At 35.7% G+C, this 16,830-nt stretch overlaps 1 protein-coding gene across 9 annotated transcripts in view; it reads left to right on the plus strand.

Moving 5' to 3' along the window:
- MEF2A (myocyte enhancer factor 2A) overlaps window positions 1–16,830 on the plus strand; it is a 174,571-nt gene that overhangs the window by 73,942 nt on the left and 83,799 nt on the right. For all 9 annotated transcript variants that reach the window (XR_006818637.1, XM_046007651.1, XM_046007652.1 and 6 more), the window contains one exon: window positions 5,229–5,419. Coding sequence is in view for 8 of the 9 variants with exons in the window: in XM_046007651.1 (XP_045863607.1) it covers window positions 5,366–5,419 (54 nt within the window). In the remaining variant the exon portion in view is untranslated. The remainder of the gene's footprint in view (window positions 1–5,228; window positions 5,420–16,830) is intronic.

A 16,830-nucleotide genomic window follows, 5' to 3' on the forward strand; every position in this document is an offset into this window, starting at 1 on the left:
TCTCTCCAATAATTCTCTCCAATAGACCTCTCTCTTTCTTCTTCTTCTGGAATCCCAATTATTCTGATGTTGTTTTGTCTTATGGTTTCCCTTATCTCTCGAATTCTCCCCTCGTGGTCCAGTAGCTGTTTGTCCCTCTTTTGCTCAACTTTTGGTCTTCTATATCACTAATTCTTTCTTCTGCCTCATTTATCCTAGCAGTGAGAGCCTCCATTTTTTATTGCACCTCATTAATAGCTTTTTTGATTTCAACTTGGTTAGATTTTAGTTCTTTAATTTCCCCAGAAAGGGCTTTTATATCTCCAGAGAGCATTTCTCTAATATTTTCCATGCCTTTTTCGAGCCCAGCTAGAACGTTCAGAATCGTCATTCTGAACTCTTGATCTGACATATTACCAATGTCTGTGTCAATTAGGTCCCCAGCCTTCGGTACTGCCTCTTGTTCTTTTGTTTGTGGTGATTTTTTCCGCCTTGTCATTTTGTCCAGATAAGAGGATATGAAGGATCAAATAAAATACTAAAAGGGTGGCCAAGACCCCAGAAAAATGCGCTGTAACCAAATCAGAAGAGACCCCACATTGTGGGGGGGAGAAAGGGGATTAACAAGAGGTTCAGGAAAAAAAAAGAAAAGAAAAAGGAAAAAATTAAAAAATAAAACAAAGAAATAAAAATAAAACAAAGAAAACAAAGAAAAAATATAAAAAAGAAAGAAAATATATTTTAGATAAAGTAGTCAAAAAACGTTAAAAAAGAAAAGGGTAAAAGTTTTTAAAAATTTAGTAGAAGAAAAAAAAGAAAAAAAAATTTGAAAAAAAAATTGAATTAACCGCAAGACTAAAGAATCGTGGGGAGAAAGCCATGAGTTCCGTGCTTCGCTTTCTCCTCCTCTGGAATTCCGCTGCTGTCCTAGGTATTGAACCTTCTTTCCTTGATATATGAACTTCGTCCTGGCTGGATATTTTGTTGATCTTCTGGGGGAGGGGCCTGTTGTAGTGACTCTCAAATGTCTTTGCCCGAGGCGGAATTGCACTGCCCTCACCGGGGGCCGGACTAAGTAATCTGCTTGGGTTCGCTTTTGGGAGTTTTTGTTCCCTGAACACTTTCTGTAGAGTTCTGGAGGACGGGAATGAAAATGGCGGCCTCCTAGTCTCCGGCCCAGAGGAACCAAGAGCCCGGGGCCCCACTCCTCAGTGTGCCCCCAGAGAACAGCACCCAATCACTCCCGTATCCCCAGCCTCCAGCCGCGCTCCGAGCTCTTTGAGCCTGCGACCGGTTCAAGGTAACCCCGAGCTGAGAGTTCAGTTTGCGGCTCTGTCTCTGTAGCCGGCTTCTCCGTTCTAACACCTGCGAGCTCTGCGACACTCAGACACCCCTGATCCTTCTGTGACCCTGCGGGACCTGGGGCCACACTGACCCCGCGTGGGCTTCACCCCGGTTTAGCCTCTGGAGCAATGTCCCTCAGTGGAACAGACTTTTAAAAGTCCTGATTTTGTGCTCCGCTGCTCCGCCGCTTGCTGGGAGCCAGCCCCTTCCCCCCCGTCCCCCGTGGTTTATCTTCCCACCGGGAGCCAGCCCCCCCCCCGTGGTTTATCTTCCCGTCGTTTTAGATTCACTTCTCCGCCAGTCCTACCCTTTTCGAAAGTGGTTGATTTTCTGTTTCTAGAATTGCTGTCCTTCTCGTTGATCTCCCGTTGGATTTGTAGGTGTTTGCAATGTTTGCAATGTTTAGATAGGCTATCAAGCTGATCTTCTGCTACCAGATGTAGTCTCAGCCTGCTACTTCTCCGCCATCTTGACTCTTCCCCCGCTTTTTTGACTACTTTTAAGATCTCTCTATCTGTGGCTGTGTCTCTTTGTGTGTGTGTCTCTCTTTCCCTCCATCCACCATTTTTACTTTGATATGCTCTAGGTTGTGGTTTTCTTTGTATTTGTTTTGTTTGGGAGTTTGTAGATCTTGGTTCTGTGGCATGATGTCGCTGGTAAGTTTTTAAAAAGTTTTCAACTATATGTCTTTAAACATTTCTCTCTTTTCTTTCAAGGACTGCAGTTGCATGTATTTTGGATCCATGTGTCATAATTTTTTCATGCTCTTTTCTGTATTTCCCAATTTATTGGGCATCAGTGTAAGTATTTTCCTCTTTCTTAGCTTCTGGATCATTGATTCTTCAGCTGTATTCTAATCTATTATGAAACTCATCATTGATTTTTTTTTTTATTTTCTGTTTTCAGAATTGTATTTTTTAGTTACTTGTTTTCCATACTTTTAGCATTGTCTGCTAATAGTCTTTGTTTATTAATTCTTTGAACACACTAACTTATTTTAAAGTTCTTTTCTGATAACACCATTACTTAGATCTACTATAGATCTGATTTTCTTGCCATTTTAAAATGTTAGTTTTCAGTCAGGTCTTGACTGGTTATTTTTTATTTTTAGGCATTTTGTATAATAATGATAAGATCTTTTAAATTTCTAGATGATGTTAACTTTTGCTGGTAAGATTTACTTTTACTAAAATCTTTACAGAAGTTTTTATTGGCCTGCAGCTAGGCTAATGATACTAGGTAGCCCAGGTTCCTTAACCTAATCAGGGATTGAGATGATATGAAGCTATACTTTCCTCCTTGTTGGCCTGGTCTATTTCTAGTTTACCTTTATACATAGGGTATAGTCTTTTGGATTCCCTCTCTATTCCTGGTGTGTTTACTGGGGCTTGGCTATTCCTTGGCAGACCCTGCATCTATTTTTGTGTCCTACCCATAGATCTGTTGAAAGCTCTGTTTAGCTTCTCAGCCTCTCAGCCAGTGTTTTTTGGGTCTAAAAATAAATAAATAAACAAACACACACACACACAAGCTTATTTATTTGAGAAACTGAGAGAGAGAGAGCACGAGTGGGTGGAGGGGTACATGGAGAGGAAGAGGGAGAAGCTGACTCCCTGCTGAGCAGGGAACCTGACATGGGGCTCAGGCAATATTTTAAGAATCTACTGATGACTAGGAGGAGAATTAATCTGAAGTGTGATCTCACCCGTTTCTTCCAGATCTCAGCCCTTCAATTCTGTCTTGAAAGTTCTCCAATGGTTTTGAACAGATTACTTTTCTTGTTGTTTTCTCATTATTAGAAGAAGGTTGGTTTGGGCCTCCTGGGTGACTCAGTCAGTTAAGCATCTGACTTATTTTTGGCTCAGGTTGTGATCTCATTGGTTGTGGGATTGAGCGCTCTTGTCAGGCTTTGCGCTCAGTTCGGAGTCTGCTGGAAGATTTTCTACCTCTGTCCCCTCAGCCCCCCCCACCCCCCACCACTTGTGCTTGCTTATGTTCTCTCACCCTCCCTCTGAAATAAATAAATCTTAAGAGAGATGGTTGAAGTAACCTATTCAACTATTGTCAAAAGCAAAATGCTTAGATATTGTCTAATAGAATTCAGAATTTTTCAGATTCTAAAAGAGATAAAAGAGATAAAAGATAAAAATATTTATCTTGTCTACTACAGTTCAAATTTTTATAATGGGAATTGAATGCAGTGTGATCTATTAGGGAACATGATTTGAATAAACTGACTTTTATTGGTTTATATTGCAGTCTCATGAGAAAACAAAAACATTGTACAGCATAGTTGTTTGTTTGGTTCCCACCAGTTGACTAGCCATCCTTCAGTTTTTCTAATGTTTCCTGCTTCCATGCACATAGTATTCTCTCTGCTTAGAATGTACACCTTCATACTCAGGTTTGAGGCACATTCCAAAGGAAGCCTTACCTAACTTATGAATTTAGGTCAGGTAAACTAACATCCTAATTTTAATTTCTACTGACTCATTTATATGGTAGTTTGATTAATGTCTGTTTTCCCCTCTAACCTATGAACTCAGTGAGATCAGAAATCATGCCTTTTTCTTTTCTTTTTTTTTTTTTTTTAATATTTTACCGTACATTTCTACTTCAGTGTTTGGAAGTACAATTTTTTTTGTAAGTAGGTGATCAGTTAATAGGTTATCAATTGTTAATAGATGTTCAGTTAATGTTTGTATGAATGAAGGAATACGAGGGAAGATATGTAAGACATGCCATGCTTTTAGTAATGATGGTAGTGTTAAGAATTGAAAAATTCACTGCTTTTGAGCAAAAGCCAGATTTAATCAAACACGGATTTGCACAGTACTTTTAAAGTTTTATGGCTGTATATGCACAATATTAAAAATACTTGAATAAAATTCCCCTGAGAATTTATTATTGTGAGTATTTTAGTATTTGTCTTATATTCCCTTGTAAATATTTTATTATGTAAGTTTTGAAAACACTAGGTCTTTGACACAACTGCCATTCGGAACATGATAAATTATATCATTGCGAGTCATTGAATTACAGAGATAAATGGAATAAAAATAATTCCTGTTCTTGAAGGATTCACAGTCTCAGGAATATGGACTTAGAATTTATTATACAAATAGCCACAGAGTGTAAGGTGCTATGGTTTACTCTATCGGGGGAACTGAATCTTGATTAATTAAGAGGATTTTATTAAATGGTTAAAAGGAACAGTATTTCATTTAATAAGTGGACATTATTATGAAATCATATGGTGCCTTTATGGATTGACAGTAATTTTGGTGGTAGCTAGGGCAGTTTGCAAGAATAGTTTGTAAGGGCAGATTGGGGCTACCCAGATTATTAGTTCATCCTTTGACGTGGAGGACATCAGAAACTTTCCAAGGATATTCTGTGATATTAAAGCAGAGAAATTCTGGAGCCAGAGTCCCTGAGTTCATATTCCAAGCTCTGTCCTTTACTGTGTGTGTTACCTTGGACATATTATTTAGGATCTCTCTGCCTCAGTATCCTTATTTATAAAATGGTGATGATAATTATAACCAAAAAGATTGCAGTTTGGATTGAATGAGTTAAGATATATCAGGTACATGGAAAAATTCTTGGCACATAGAAAAATCCCAATAAGTATTGGCTCTTGTTGCTTTTACTATATGCATTGAGAAAAACTCAAAGCTTATAATTGCACTCTTTAAGGCAGAACTAGAGGCACAAAAAGATTCAAGAGATATTTTAGGGGTAAAGTTAGCAAAGATTCAACTTAACTACCAATTTTATGTAACCAGGAATTTCAACTAATATGTGCCTATGTGCAGCATAGAGATAAGTTTGAAATTTGTATAACATTTTCATGATTTACAGACTTATGGAACTTAAATTTTCTAATTTCTGTTTTCTTTTAGATCTTATAGAAAATTTCAGCTGTAGCCCTTGGACTAGAAGCTGAAATAATAGAAGCTGTGTACGATGCATTAGGGTATTGAAGAAAATACATTTTGAATTAAGTATTTGGAATATAAGGAAGGAAAGGTGACTGAAAATGGGGCGGAAGAAAATTCAAATCACACGCATAATGGATGAAAGGAACCGACAGGTAAATGAAAATTTTAACTTATTTATTTTTGATGTAAATATTTTTTTTTAAAGAGGAGCATAGGATAGAATGGTTGAATTTTTCTTAAATTTAATTCCAAGTCTATTTTTGTTTTCAAACTAAATAAAAAATTTAAACACTTTTAGCTTATCATCATGTGCTTTAAAGAAACTTTTTTTTTCTTATTACAGAAAACATAGATGTTGATTATAGAAAGCATAGGGGAAAAGAAGAGAAGATCACTCTAGTCCCGCCATTACTGTCCATTGTGTAGATTTATTGTAATATACTTAGTCTTTTGTTCATTTGATTCAGTTTGTTAGTTTTTAACATGTTAATTATTATTGTAAATTATCACCTCTATTTTCATAATTAGGGAATACCTAAGTTAACTGTGGTTATCAGTGAATGTGCTTTAGTCACTTAAATTTTCAGTTAACCAACAAATAATGAGAATTTTTTTATAATTCATATTATCACAAATATTCCCAGAACAGTTATTATATTGATCTCAGTTTTAATTGATAAAATATATGGAACTTAATTTTCAGCACCAATGTCAATAAACCCTTACAAATTCAACATAATTATAATACTGATATATGAAGACCAGAAGTTGTAAGAGTTTAGAGCAGGGATTGGCAAACTGTGGTTCATGGGCAGGCTGGCTTTTTTTTTTTTTTTTTTTTTTTAAGATTTTATTTATTTATTTGACAGAGATCACAAGCAGGCAGAGAGAGAGGGTAAAGCAGGCTCCCCACTGAGCAGAGAGCCCTATGTGGGGCTCGATCCCAGGACCCTGGGATCATGACCTGAGCCGAAAGCAGAGGCCTTAACTCACTGAGCCACCCAGGCGCCCCAGGCTGGCTGTTTTTGCAAACAAATCATTGTTAGAACACTGCCATGTGCATTTGTTTACATATTGTGTACAAATGCCTGATTTCACATTGTAACAGCATAATTGAGTAGTTGCCCATAGACCTAAAATCTTTACTCCCTAGCCTTTTAAGAAGAAGTTTACCATGCTCTTGGTTTAAAGGAAAGAAGGAAAAATAGTTTCATAGAATATTGTAAATAATCTAGTAGTCACAGCATATGTAGGAGGGGGAGATGCTGCTCTGGAAAGTTTGCCTCTCAGGAGAAGTTTCCAGAAAAGCTGGTTTCTGGAAGCTTACCAGGAACAGAACAGCACTAAAGATAAAATCTGCAGAGTCTGAGTAGTAATTCATCTGGTAATACGGATATAATTGGAGACAAAACTCAGCTGAATAGCTGATAGAAAAGTTAGTGGCAGTGATTAAGAGTTGTCACTGGACCTAAATGAAGAGAACTCCTGTTTTATCTCGTGAAAATTCTTCAGCTAAAATTTAAGGCTCACACAGTATGATTCTTTATGAAGGCTGATAAAATGGGGAGAGTGATAAAATAACCATTCCATCATGATTCTAAGCAAGGTTGCAAGTAAATGTCCCTTCGTAAATCTGAGGACTGTGTCACATAGAGGGAACATGGGGGACCTGCTTCATGAACACATGCAATATAAATGTAAAATAGGGTTTATTCAGGGAACAACATAAAAGCAGAGAACTGGCAAAGCACGTAATATTCCCTGAACTCTCATTATCCCATAGAGAGTCATGTTTAAATTCAGCATAGATACACTGAATCTACCAGTGGAAAAGACCCCCCATGTTTAGAGAGAAAAACGAGCTAGGAATGTGTAAGTGACTGTGTAGTGGAGCTTTTTAAGTTAAGGAAATGATATTAAAAGATGGATCTTGCCACTATACTCAGCAACTAGAATTAGCCTGTTAATATGTTAAGTTTACCTAAGTCATTTTCTTACCAAGCTGCTAGATGGGGCCAAGGGTAAGGGTGTCTGAATTTCTTCTCAGATGATTTTGGCAAAGAATGCAGAAAACATACTGCGGAGGTAGTTGGACAATTTGGTTTTCAGGTCTGATTAGGCACAGACATAATTTGTCATTTTGAATTTGTGGATTTTGAGTTAAAAGCTTCATTATTTGCATTAAAGTGGGGGAAAACGTTTCTGTGCTGAAGAGAATATGTGTCATTTATTCATCCAAATTTGAATATTTACTATATCAGAGAGAGACTGTTAAGCACTGGAGACCCATTAAAAATATATAGCCTACAGAAGAAATTTAACTATGTGGCAGATAGAGGCTAAGCTTAGGTGATGGGAGGGTTTATGGAAGGAACTACCAACCTCGGGGGTTGTTTAGCGAGCAGTACTGAAGGAGGTAATAGCAAATAGAGTTTTTAATGATTGGATTTTTGGAGCTACTAAGATAAAATCACACTTCAGGTCATTAGAACAGTGAGTTAAAACTCTTGGGGTTGACACTACCATGCACTTAAGAGCTGCTTCACCTCTCTTCACTTCTACTTGGACGCTTTCACTTGACTTCCATTTGGGAGCTTCTGTTGAAACCTTTTGTTGGTCCTTCTTGGCGTAATGTGTTTCTATTTAAAAAGTAAATTTTGTATTAAAGTATAACATAAAGAAAAGTGCACAAATCCTAAGTGTGGCTAAGAGAGTTATTGCAAAAAGTACATGGCCACGTAACCAGCATATCCCAGAGCACCACCCCAGAAACTCTCTGTCTCTCTCCCAGGCATTATCTCCCTGCCCCAGGGAAGGAAAGTCATTAACTGAACTTTCTAACACATGGATTAATTACCCCTGTTTTTAAATTTATGTGAACAGCTTGTGTTCCTTTGGGCAACATTATGTTTGTGAAATTAATGTTAGTGTTGCATGTGGGTATATATGTAGATGTATTTTATACATCTACATATTCATATACATTTTCATTGATGTATGATATTCCATTGGGTGGATAGAACACAATGCATATACTTATTTTTTCTACTGTAAATAGAATTTTGGGTTGTTTTCTACTTTGAGACTATTATAAAGAGTGCTATTTTGAATACTCCTGTGTGTGTCTTTGGTACATATGAATGCTTATGAACTTTGGTACATATGAATGTATGAACTTTTGGTACATATGAACTTTGGTACATATGAACTTTGGTACATATGAGTACATATGAACTGTACCAAGGGGTACAGTTGCTAAGTCAGAGAGTATACCTGTGATAGCTTTAATAGCAGTAGTTTTCTAAAGTAATTTGTACTGATTTATAATTTATGCTCTGCTAACAGTGTGTGAAAGTTCCAGCTGCTCAGCAGCTCTAAATATTCACCATTACTAGTTTTTATCCCTTTCATTTTTGCTGTTCTGGTGAGTGAGCAAAAGTAACATTTTAATTTTAAGTTTCTATGATGTTTGATGAAGTTGATCACCTTTTCATATTTTTCTTGGCCCTTTAGATACCTTATTTTATGACTTACCTGTTAAGTCGTACCTGACTACCTTTTCTTAGTCTCCCTGACTGCTTTTTTCTTACTAATTATTATTATACGTTCTGTTTATAATATATTCTGAGTGTTTTGTTCATTATGTGCATTTCAAATAATTTCCCTCATGTCATGGCTTGCCTTTTCACTTTTTCAATACTTTTTTTTTTTTTTTTAAATGTTGTCCAGTTTCCCTTCTTTTTTTTCCTTTATGGCTAATGCTCTTTGTGTTGTGTTGAAGAAATATTTACCTATCGTAATAAGTCCGTAAAGATTGTTTTAATGCTTTCTTCTGTTTTTTACCTTTCATGTTTTAGATCTGTTATCCATTTAGAATTTAGTTTTGTGTATGGTTTGAAGTGTTGGGGTTAAGATTTGTTTTCCTGATAAATAGTTCACCCAGTACAATTTGTTTTAAGAACCATCTTTCCTCCATTGCATGACAGGGGTTGCCTTTGCTGTGAATCAAGGAATCATACACATGTGGGGCTGTTTCTGAACTCTGTTTTGTTCCATTTGTGTATTTGATATCCTTGCTCAGTTCTGTACTATTTTAATTACTGTAGTTTAATATTTGGTAGTAGAAATTCTCTACCATGATATTCTGCATGACTGAGTGGTTGTTCTTGTCATTTTTCTTTCCAAATGAAACCAAGTGTCAGTATTCACTAAGAAAACAAACAAAATGAACTTACTGGAATTCAGATGTATGGATTGATTTAGGGAGAACTGAAATCTTTACAGTATTAGGTCTTGTAATCCATAAATAGATATGGTTACCTTACATTTGGTTTTCGTTAATTCTTTCCATAATGTTTGATGTTTTTAATGTACAGATCTTAACATTTCTTATTTTGTTTATTTTTAGGTATTGGATTTTTTTTAGTGTCGTTATGATTTCCCCAGATTTCATTTTTCTATATGCTTGTTGCTAAGTGTATAAAAGCATAGTTTATTTTTTAAATGTTGACTTTGTATCTAGCAGTCTTGCAAAATTCACTTTCAAAATTTACTTATTTCTAATAGTTTAAATGTACATTATTTTGGATTTCCTATGTAAACAGTTGTGTTGTCTGTGAACAGTGATTTACTCTTTTTGAAATCCTTTATTACATTATCTTGTTTCATTCACTAACTAGGACCTCCAGAATAATGAATAAAAGTGAAGGTGTAGTGGGCATCCTTTGTCTCATTCTCAACTTTAGGAAGAAACATTCAATATTTGATCATTAATTATGGTATTTACTGAGAGTTTTTCAAAAAGATCCTTTTTATCAGAATAGAAAAGTTTTCTGCTATTTCTAATGCCACTGTTTCTTATCCTGAATCAGTATTGAATTTTATCAAAAGCTTTTTCTGAGTTTATGTAGATGATTCTATGGTGTTTTTCTCCCCTTTTTTCTTTAATGCAGTATCCTATGTTGGTTGATTTTCAAATGTCAAAGCATTTGAATGCTTTAAAAATGTATTTCTTGGCTATGGACATTGGGGAGGGGAGGCGAACCATAAGAGACTATGGACTCTGAAAAACAACCTGAGGGTTTTGAAGGGTCAGGGGTGGGAGGTTGGGGGAACAGGTGGTGGGTAATGGGGAGGGCACGTTTTGCATGGAGCACTGGGTGTTGTGCAAAAAGAATGAATACTGTTACGCTGAAAAAATAAATAAAATGGAAAAAAAAAATGTATTTCTTGAAATACACCTTTATATATAGCACTCGATTTGATTTGTTCTTACTCCATTTTTTATTTTTGCAAGTATGTGTGTGAGAGAGATTAGTCTGTAATTTTTTTTTCTTGTAATGTCATTCTTAGGTTATGACAAGTTATGCTGGCCTTATAAAACGAGTTGGGAAGTGTTGTTTCTTGTTCTCTGGAGAAGTTTGTATAATAGTAGTATATTTCTTCTTTGAATACTTGGTAAAGTTTACCAGTAAATCTGTTTGTGCTTGGAGTTTACAGTGTGAGAGTTTTTTAAAGTAAATATTTAATTTCTGTAATAGAGATAGAATGATTCATATTTTTCTACTTTTTCTGTCAATTGGGTAAATTGGGTTTTTCAAGAAATTGTTTTATTTAAATTGTTAATATTATTGAAGTTCAATGTTCATATGCTCTTATTTTCTTCATATTGCTCATATTCTCTTTTATATTTTATCTTCCATTCCTTATATTGTTTCTTTGTGTCTTTTTTTTCTTGATCACTGAGTTAACCCTTTCTTTTCTTTTTTTTATTGTGTTATGTTAGTCACCATAATTATTAACCCTTTCTAAGAATGAACATTTTAGCTCACTAAAGTACTTTTATCATACAGTTATTTTAAATGTCATTTATTTAGGTCTTGTCTTCTCCTCTTGGACAGTGTTTTTTTTACATTAGTCATTGACTTTTCATCCTTCCTCTTTTTCCTATCATATTTTATAGAATTATGTTTTCCCGTGTAAGTACTGATTGAACTGTATGTGTCTCACAAATTATAATAATGATTTCTTACCTTCATTATTATTCTGGTGAAAATATTTTCAAATTTATACTGGGATTTCTTTTTTAATACACGAATTATTTGGAAATGTATTGCAGAATCTCTTTTAAGCTATCTTTTTTAAAATAATTTTTAGCTTGATTCCAGTATGTTCAGAGAATGTGCTCCAAATGATTGAGGTTGTTCTAAATGTGTTGAGGTTTGCTTTAAGACCCAGGCTTTTGTTTTGTTTTTTTTTTAAGATTTTATTTATTTATTTGACAGAAATCACAAGTAGGCAGAGAGAGAGGAGGACGCAGGCTAGCCGGATGTGGGGGCTGGATCCCAGGACCCTGGGATCATGACCCGAGCAGAAGGCAGAGGCTTAATCCACTGTGCCACCCAGGCGCCTGGCTTTTGGTTAGTTTTTGATAAGTGTTTTATTTGCACTTGAAAGACCATATTGTTACTTTTGGTTACTGTGGTGTGCATATGTGAGGAGCAGGGGCAGGGAAGAGAAAATTAGATATCTTAATTGTGTTTTTCAGGTTTACAGAAGGACTGTACCTTTCTGATTATTTGGCTGCTTATTCTGTCAACTACTGATAGATAATCTTTGGCTGTGTTAGAATTTTTGCCTAAGATTGTGGACATGTGTATTTCTCTTTTAGTTTCAGATTTTACTTATTCATTTTGGAGTTAGGTTATGAATTGAATATCGATTTAAGCTGTTATCTTCTTGGTGGATTGACACCTTTAGCATTAAGAAATGTCCTTTTATGTTTTTATTAACATACAATATATTATTTGCACCAGGGGTACAGGTCTGTGAATCATCAGGCTTACACATTTTACAGCACTCACCATAGCACATATTCTCCCCAGTGTCCATAACCTAGCCACCCTATCCCTACTCCCTGATCCCCCAGCAACCCTCTGGAAATGTCCTTTTTTATTATAACTACTACTATTTTCCTTCAAGTTATTTGTTCTTAGTATACTTTATATTAGCTTTCTTTTGCTTAGTGTTTTCTTATTATATCTTCTTGTATCCTCTTCAGCCTTTCATTATTCTTATATTTAGGGCAGATCTCTTCTACGACTTTAGCTCTTTATCCCATCAGATAATCATGGTCGTCTTTTCTTGGGGCAGCCAGGGTGGGTGGCTCAGTCAGTTAAATAGCTGACTCTTGCTTTTGGCTCAGGTTATGATCTCAGGGTCCTGGGATTGAGTTCCATATCCATGGGGCTTCCCGCTTAGCAGGGAGTCTCCTAAAGGATGATTCTCTCCCTCTGTGTGCCTCTCCCTCCCCACTACTGCTCTTTCTCTTTCACAAATAAATAACTCTTTTAAAAAAAAGTATCTTAAAGAAAATATCTTAAATTTAATTGCAGATATATATAAAACATATATATACCTGCATATGTTTTATATATATAAAACATTTATATATATATATAAAACATATATATGCTTTATATAAGAAAAAAAAGGAACCCTTTTTTTTCCTCATTGGCTATCTTTTTGATTTACATTTTTAAAATTATTTTTTTCTCATAGTAATTTTTTTGTTGCATATTGTTTTACCTTTCTTTTAGTGGCTTGCCCTGGAAATTATAGCATATATTCTTGACCTATTACAAAATAACTGGTATAAGACATATTACTTCTTTTACCTCTTCCCTGATTTTAGAACCGTACAGCACACTTGGCTCTATTTATGCTTCCTGCTTATTGGATTTTTGTTACTATTCATTTTAATATGATAAATTAATTAAAACTCAAAGTTTTATGCAGTCAGTATTCATGTATACACACACACACACACACACACACACCCCCATAAATATACACTGAAACTTTTCACTGCTTGTTCTTCCTTTATGTTTCTATATGGGATTATTTTCTTCCTAAAGAACTTCCTTTGTTATTTCCTTCAGTATAAGTCTTCGATTATTTTTATCTGAATGTTTTCATCCGAGTTTTAAAAACTGCTTTACTGAGATTAAAGTTCACATGTCCTACAATTTACCCATTTGAAATGAAAACATACTGTTTAGTAGGATTGTTTTGTTTTGTTTTGGTTTTGGTATATTCAGAGTTGTGCAGGCATCACCACGATTTTCTTCTAGAACATTTTTTTAAGGAATTTATTTATTTATTTGAGAGAGAGAAAGAGAAGGGAGGAAGGAGCGGGGGTGGGGGGGGGCAGGGAGGAAGAAAGAATCTGAAGCAGACTCTATGCAGAGTGTAAGTCTCAGTCCCACACCCTGTGAGATCATGACCTGAGCTGAAATCAAGAGTCAGATGCTTAACCAACTGAGTCACCCAGGTGCCCCCTTCCAGAACATTTTTATTACCCCTAAAAGAAACCCCATACTTGTTAGCAGTCACTCTCCATTCCCCTCCCCCATATATATCTAGCCATAGGCAACCACTAGCCTGTTCTCTGTTTCTATAAATTTGCTTATTCTGGATATTTCATAAAAGTCAAATCATATACTGTGTGATCTTCAGTGACTGTCTTTTTTTGCTTAACATATTTTTTTTTGGTTCATCGATTTTGTAGGATGTGCTAGTACTTCATTCTTTATTGTGACTGAATAATATTTCATTGTATGAATATACTACATTTTGTTTATCAGTGGATGAACATTTGGTTGTTTCCATTTTCTGGCTATGTGCATTCATGTGCACATTTTTGTGTAAACATGTTATTTTCATTTTTCTTGGATATACCTAGGTGTGGAATTGCTGGGTCATGTGGTAACTCTAAAGTTTAACATTTTGAGGAACTGCCAGACTGTCAAAATTGTCTGTATCATTTTGGTTTCCATCAGCATTATATGAAGGTTCCTTTGCCAACACTTGTTTGCCTTTTTGATTTTCATCACTTTAATCATTTTTTTGGAGGAATCAGCTTTCAATATTTCTTTTCCTGTTTTTGAAGATAATGTGTATGTGTATATGTGTGTGTGCCACCCCCCATTACTTGTAAGATTTTTACATTTTCATTTGTAGTAAATTTTTTGATTATGATGTTTTCAAATATTGCTTATGTTCATGCTGTTCTTCTCTGGGATTCCAATTACATGTGACTTAGTGCTTTTGAGTATGTCTCATATATTTCTTATGCTTTTTTCTTCTGTTATTTTTCTTCTTTTCTGTCTGTCCTTCCATTTGAATGTTTTATAGTGAGTGACCTGTTTTCTAGTAATGTTTTCTGTGTTCTAGTAATCCTTTTCTTGGTTTTTAGAAATTAGCTGATAAAACACCTTGTAACTTACTAATTTCTGGTAGTATATTTTCAAATATAAAATTTCTTTTTAATTTTTATTTTTTAGATTTCAATTGTCTGGTGAAATTGTCCATCTTTTCACATATTCTTTCCACTATTTTTTGGAAAATACTAATCATAAAGTTTTTGTCTGCTAACTGCTACATTGGATAACCTGTAGGTTCATATCTGATCCCTTTTTTCTCTTTGTTTTTGATTATATGGTCATTCTTTTCACATGTCTTATGGTTTTTACCTGACATTGTGTATGAAAGATACTATACATATTCCATGTTATGGTACTTTCCTGCAGAAATGGTTTACTCTTTCCTGTTACCATCGAAATTATTATTCCTACTGAATAGCTTAGGCCAACTAGGGATTGACCTGAGAAGGGATGCTAGGTTGTAGTTTTGGTGAAGATTTTGGTTGCCCTTTAAGGAGGCTACTTTCAGGAGTAGCCTTTCAAAGCTTTCAACACTGATCCCACTGTGTACTTGGGGCCCAGTCCTTGGAACATCTCTCAAATTTCTTGTTTTCTTAGCATAGGAAGAATACAGAAAACACTCCTTGAGGCTTTTTGCTTTTCTTTTCTTTTTAACCCTACCTCATTCAGTCTCAGAATGACCACCTCAGTTTCTGCTCCTCCCTTCTCACTAGTTTATCAGCCCCTGGAGTTTTCAGTTTTTAGCTCCAGGACAAGAGCTCTTTATTAGCAGCAACCCATTGTCCAAACAAAGGCTAGATTCTTAGTCTCCCTATACCCGGAACCTGTAAAGGGCTACAAGGGAGAAAACAGCTGCAGAAGACCATTTAACATCTATCAGGTTCTCACCCCTCTAGAGTCTTGGCAACTCAAGTCCTTTTTCCTTCAGTAGCTTTCCAGTGTCTTTTGTTGTATTTTATCCTATTTTTCTGGTTGATGTCAGTGGGTTGTTTAGTCTTCCATCAGTTACTTCATCTTACCTAGAAGCAGGTTTGTCAATTTCTTTCTGTATTATATTAGTTTAATACATGCTATTTTTTATATTTTGAGACTACATACCATTAGGCTCACACATATTTAGAATTATTTTACCTTCTTGATGAATTTTTCAATGTCTATTGATCTTCTCTGTTCTCAGTGAGACTTCCAATTTTAAGTCTACTTCGTCTTACTTTAATGCAGCTATACCTTTCTTACAGCTAGTGTTTTCTCAGTAGGTCTAGCTCTCTACATTTACTTTCAACCTTACTATGTCCTTAATGCTTTAAGTATATGTTTTATAAATAGTATATGGCTGGATTTTTCTTTTTAATCTAGTCTGATAGTATCTCTTGACTTGCCAGTTTACTTGGATTTTATTCTTTGTTATTGTTTGTATACTTGCACTATTTTATACCATCTTATTGATTTCAATTTGTTTGAGGGCCCCAGGCATTAAAAAATGTCATAATCATATCACTCCTTGTATCCTTAAAGGGGATATCAGAGGGGGAGACAAACCATGAAAGACTGTGAACTCTGAGAAAAAAACTGAGGGTTTTGGAGGGGAGGAGGGTAGGTAGATGGGTGAGCTTGGTGGTGGGTATTAAGGAGGGCATGTATTGCATGGAGCACTGTGTGTGGTGCATAAACAAGGAATTTTGGAACACTGAAAAGAAATAAAATAAAATGGGGGGGAAAAAAAGAACTCTTCGGATTCAGCTTTACACAGAGTCCCCTACAGAAAAGAGCACTGGAAGAAGATACTTTATCTAGATGGAAATCTACCAACCGGGGGGGAGGGGGTTGGTTTGTATTTTGTTTTGTTTTGTTTTTGGGGTGTTTGGGGGTTTTTTTGTGTTTTTTTTTGTTTTAAGATTTATTTAGAGAGAAGGCATGAGTTGGGGAGTTGGGGGAGGGGCAGAGGGAGAGAATCTTTCAAGTAGACTCCTCTCTGAGTGAGGAGCCCAATGCAGGGGTCTATCGCACAACCCTTGAGATCAGGACCTGAGCCAAAACCATGAGTCAGATGCTCAACCAGCTGAGCCACCCAGGTCCCAACCTTGGAGGTTTTGTTTAAGAATGGTTAGGAAGCCAATGCCAGAGGTTAGTCAGTCCCTACCCATGTTTTTCAGACTCTTATGCAAACCAGTGCTTCTGTGATGATCCCTCCTATGAGGTGGCAGGTATTAGGTGTCCCGGGAATGAAGATGAGAGGCATAAGCTGAACTGAAACTGCTCTTTTTATTTTATTTTATTTCATTTTGTTTCATTTTGTTTATTTTTTAAGTAGGCTTCCATGTCCAGTAGGGATCCCAATG

The sequence above is a fragment of the Meles meles genome, chromosome 6 (assembly GCF_922984935.1).
Source record: "Meles meles chromosome 6, mMelMel3.1 paternal haplotype, whole genome shotgun sequence".
Taxonomy (NCBI): Eukaryota; Metazoa; Chordata; class Mammalia; order Carnivora; family Mustelidae; genus Meles; species Meles meles.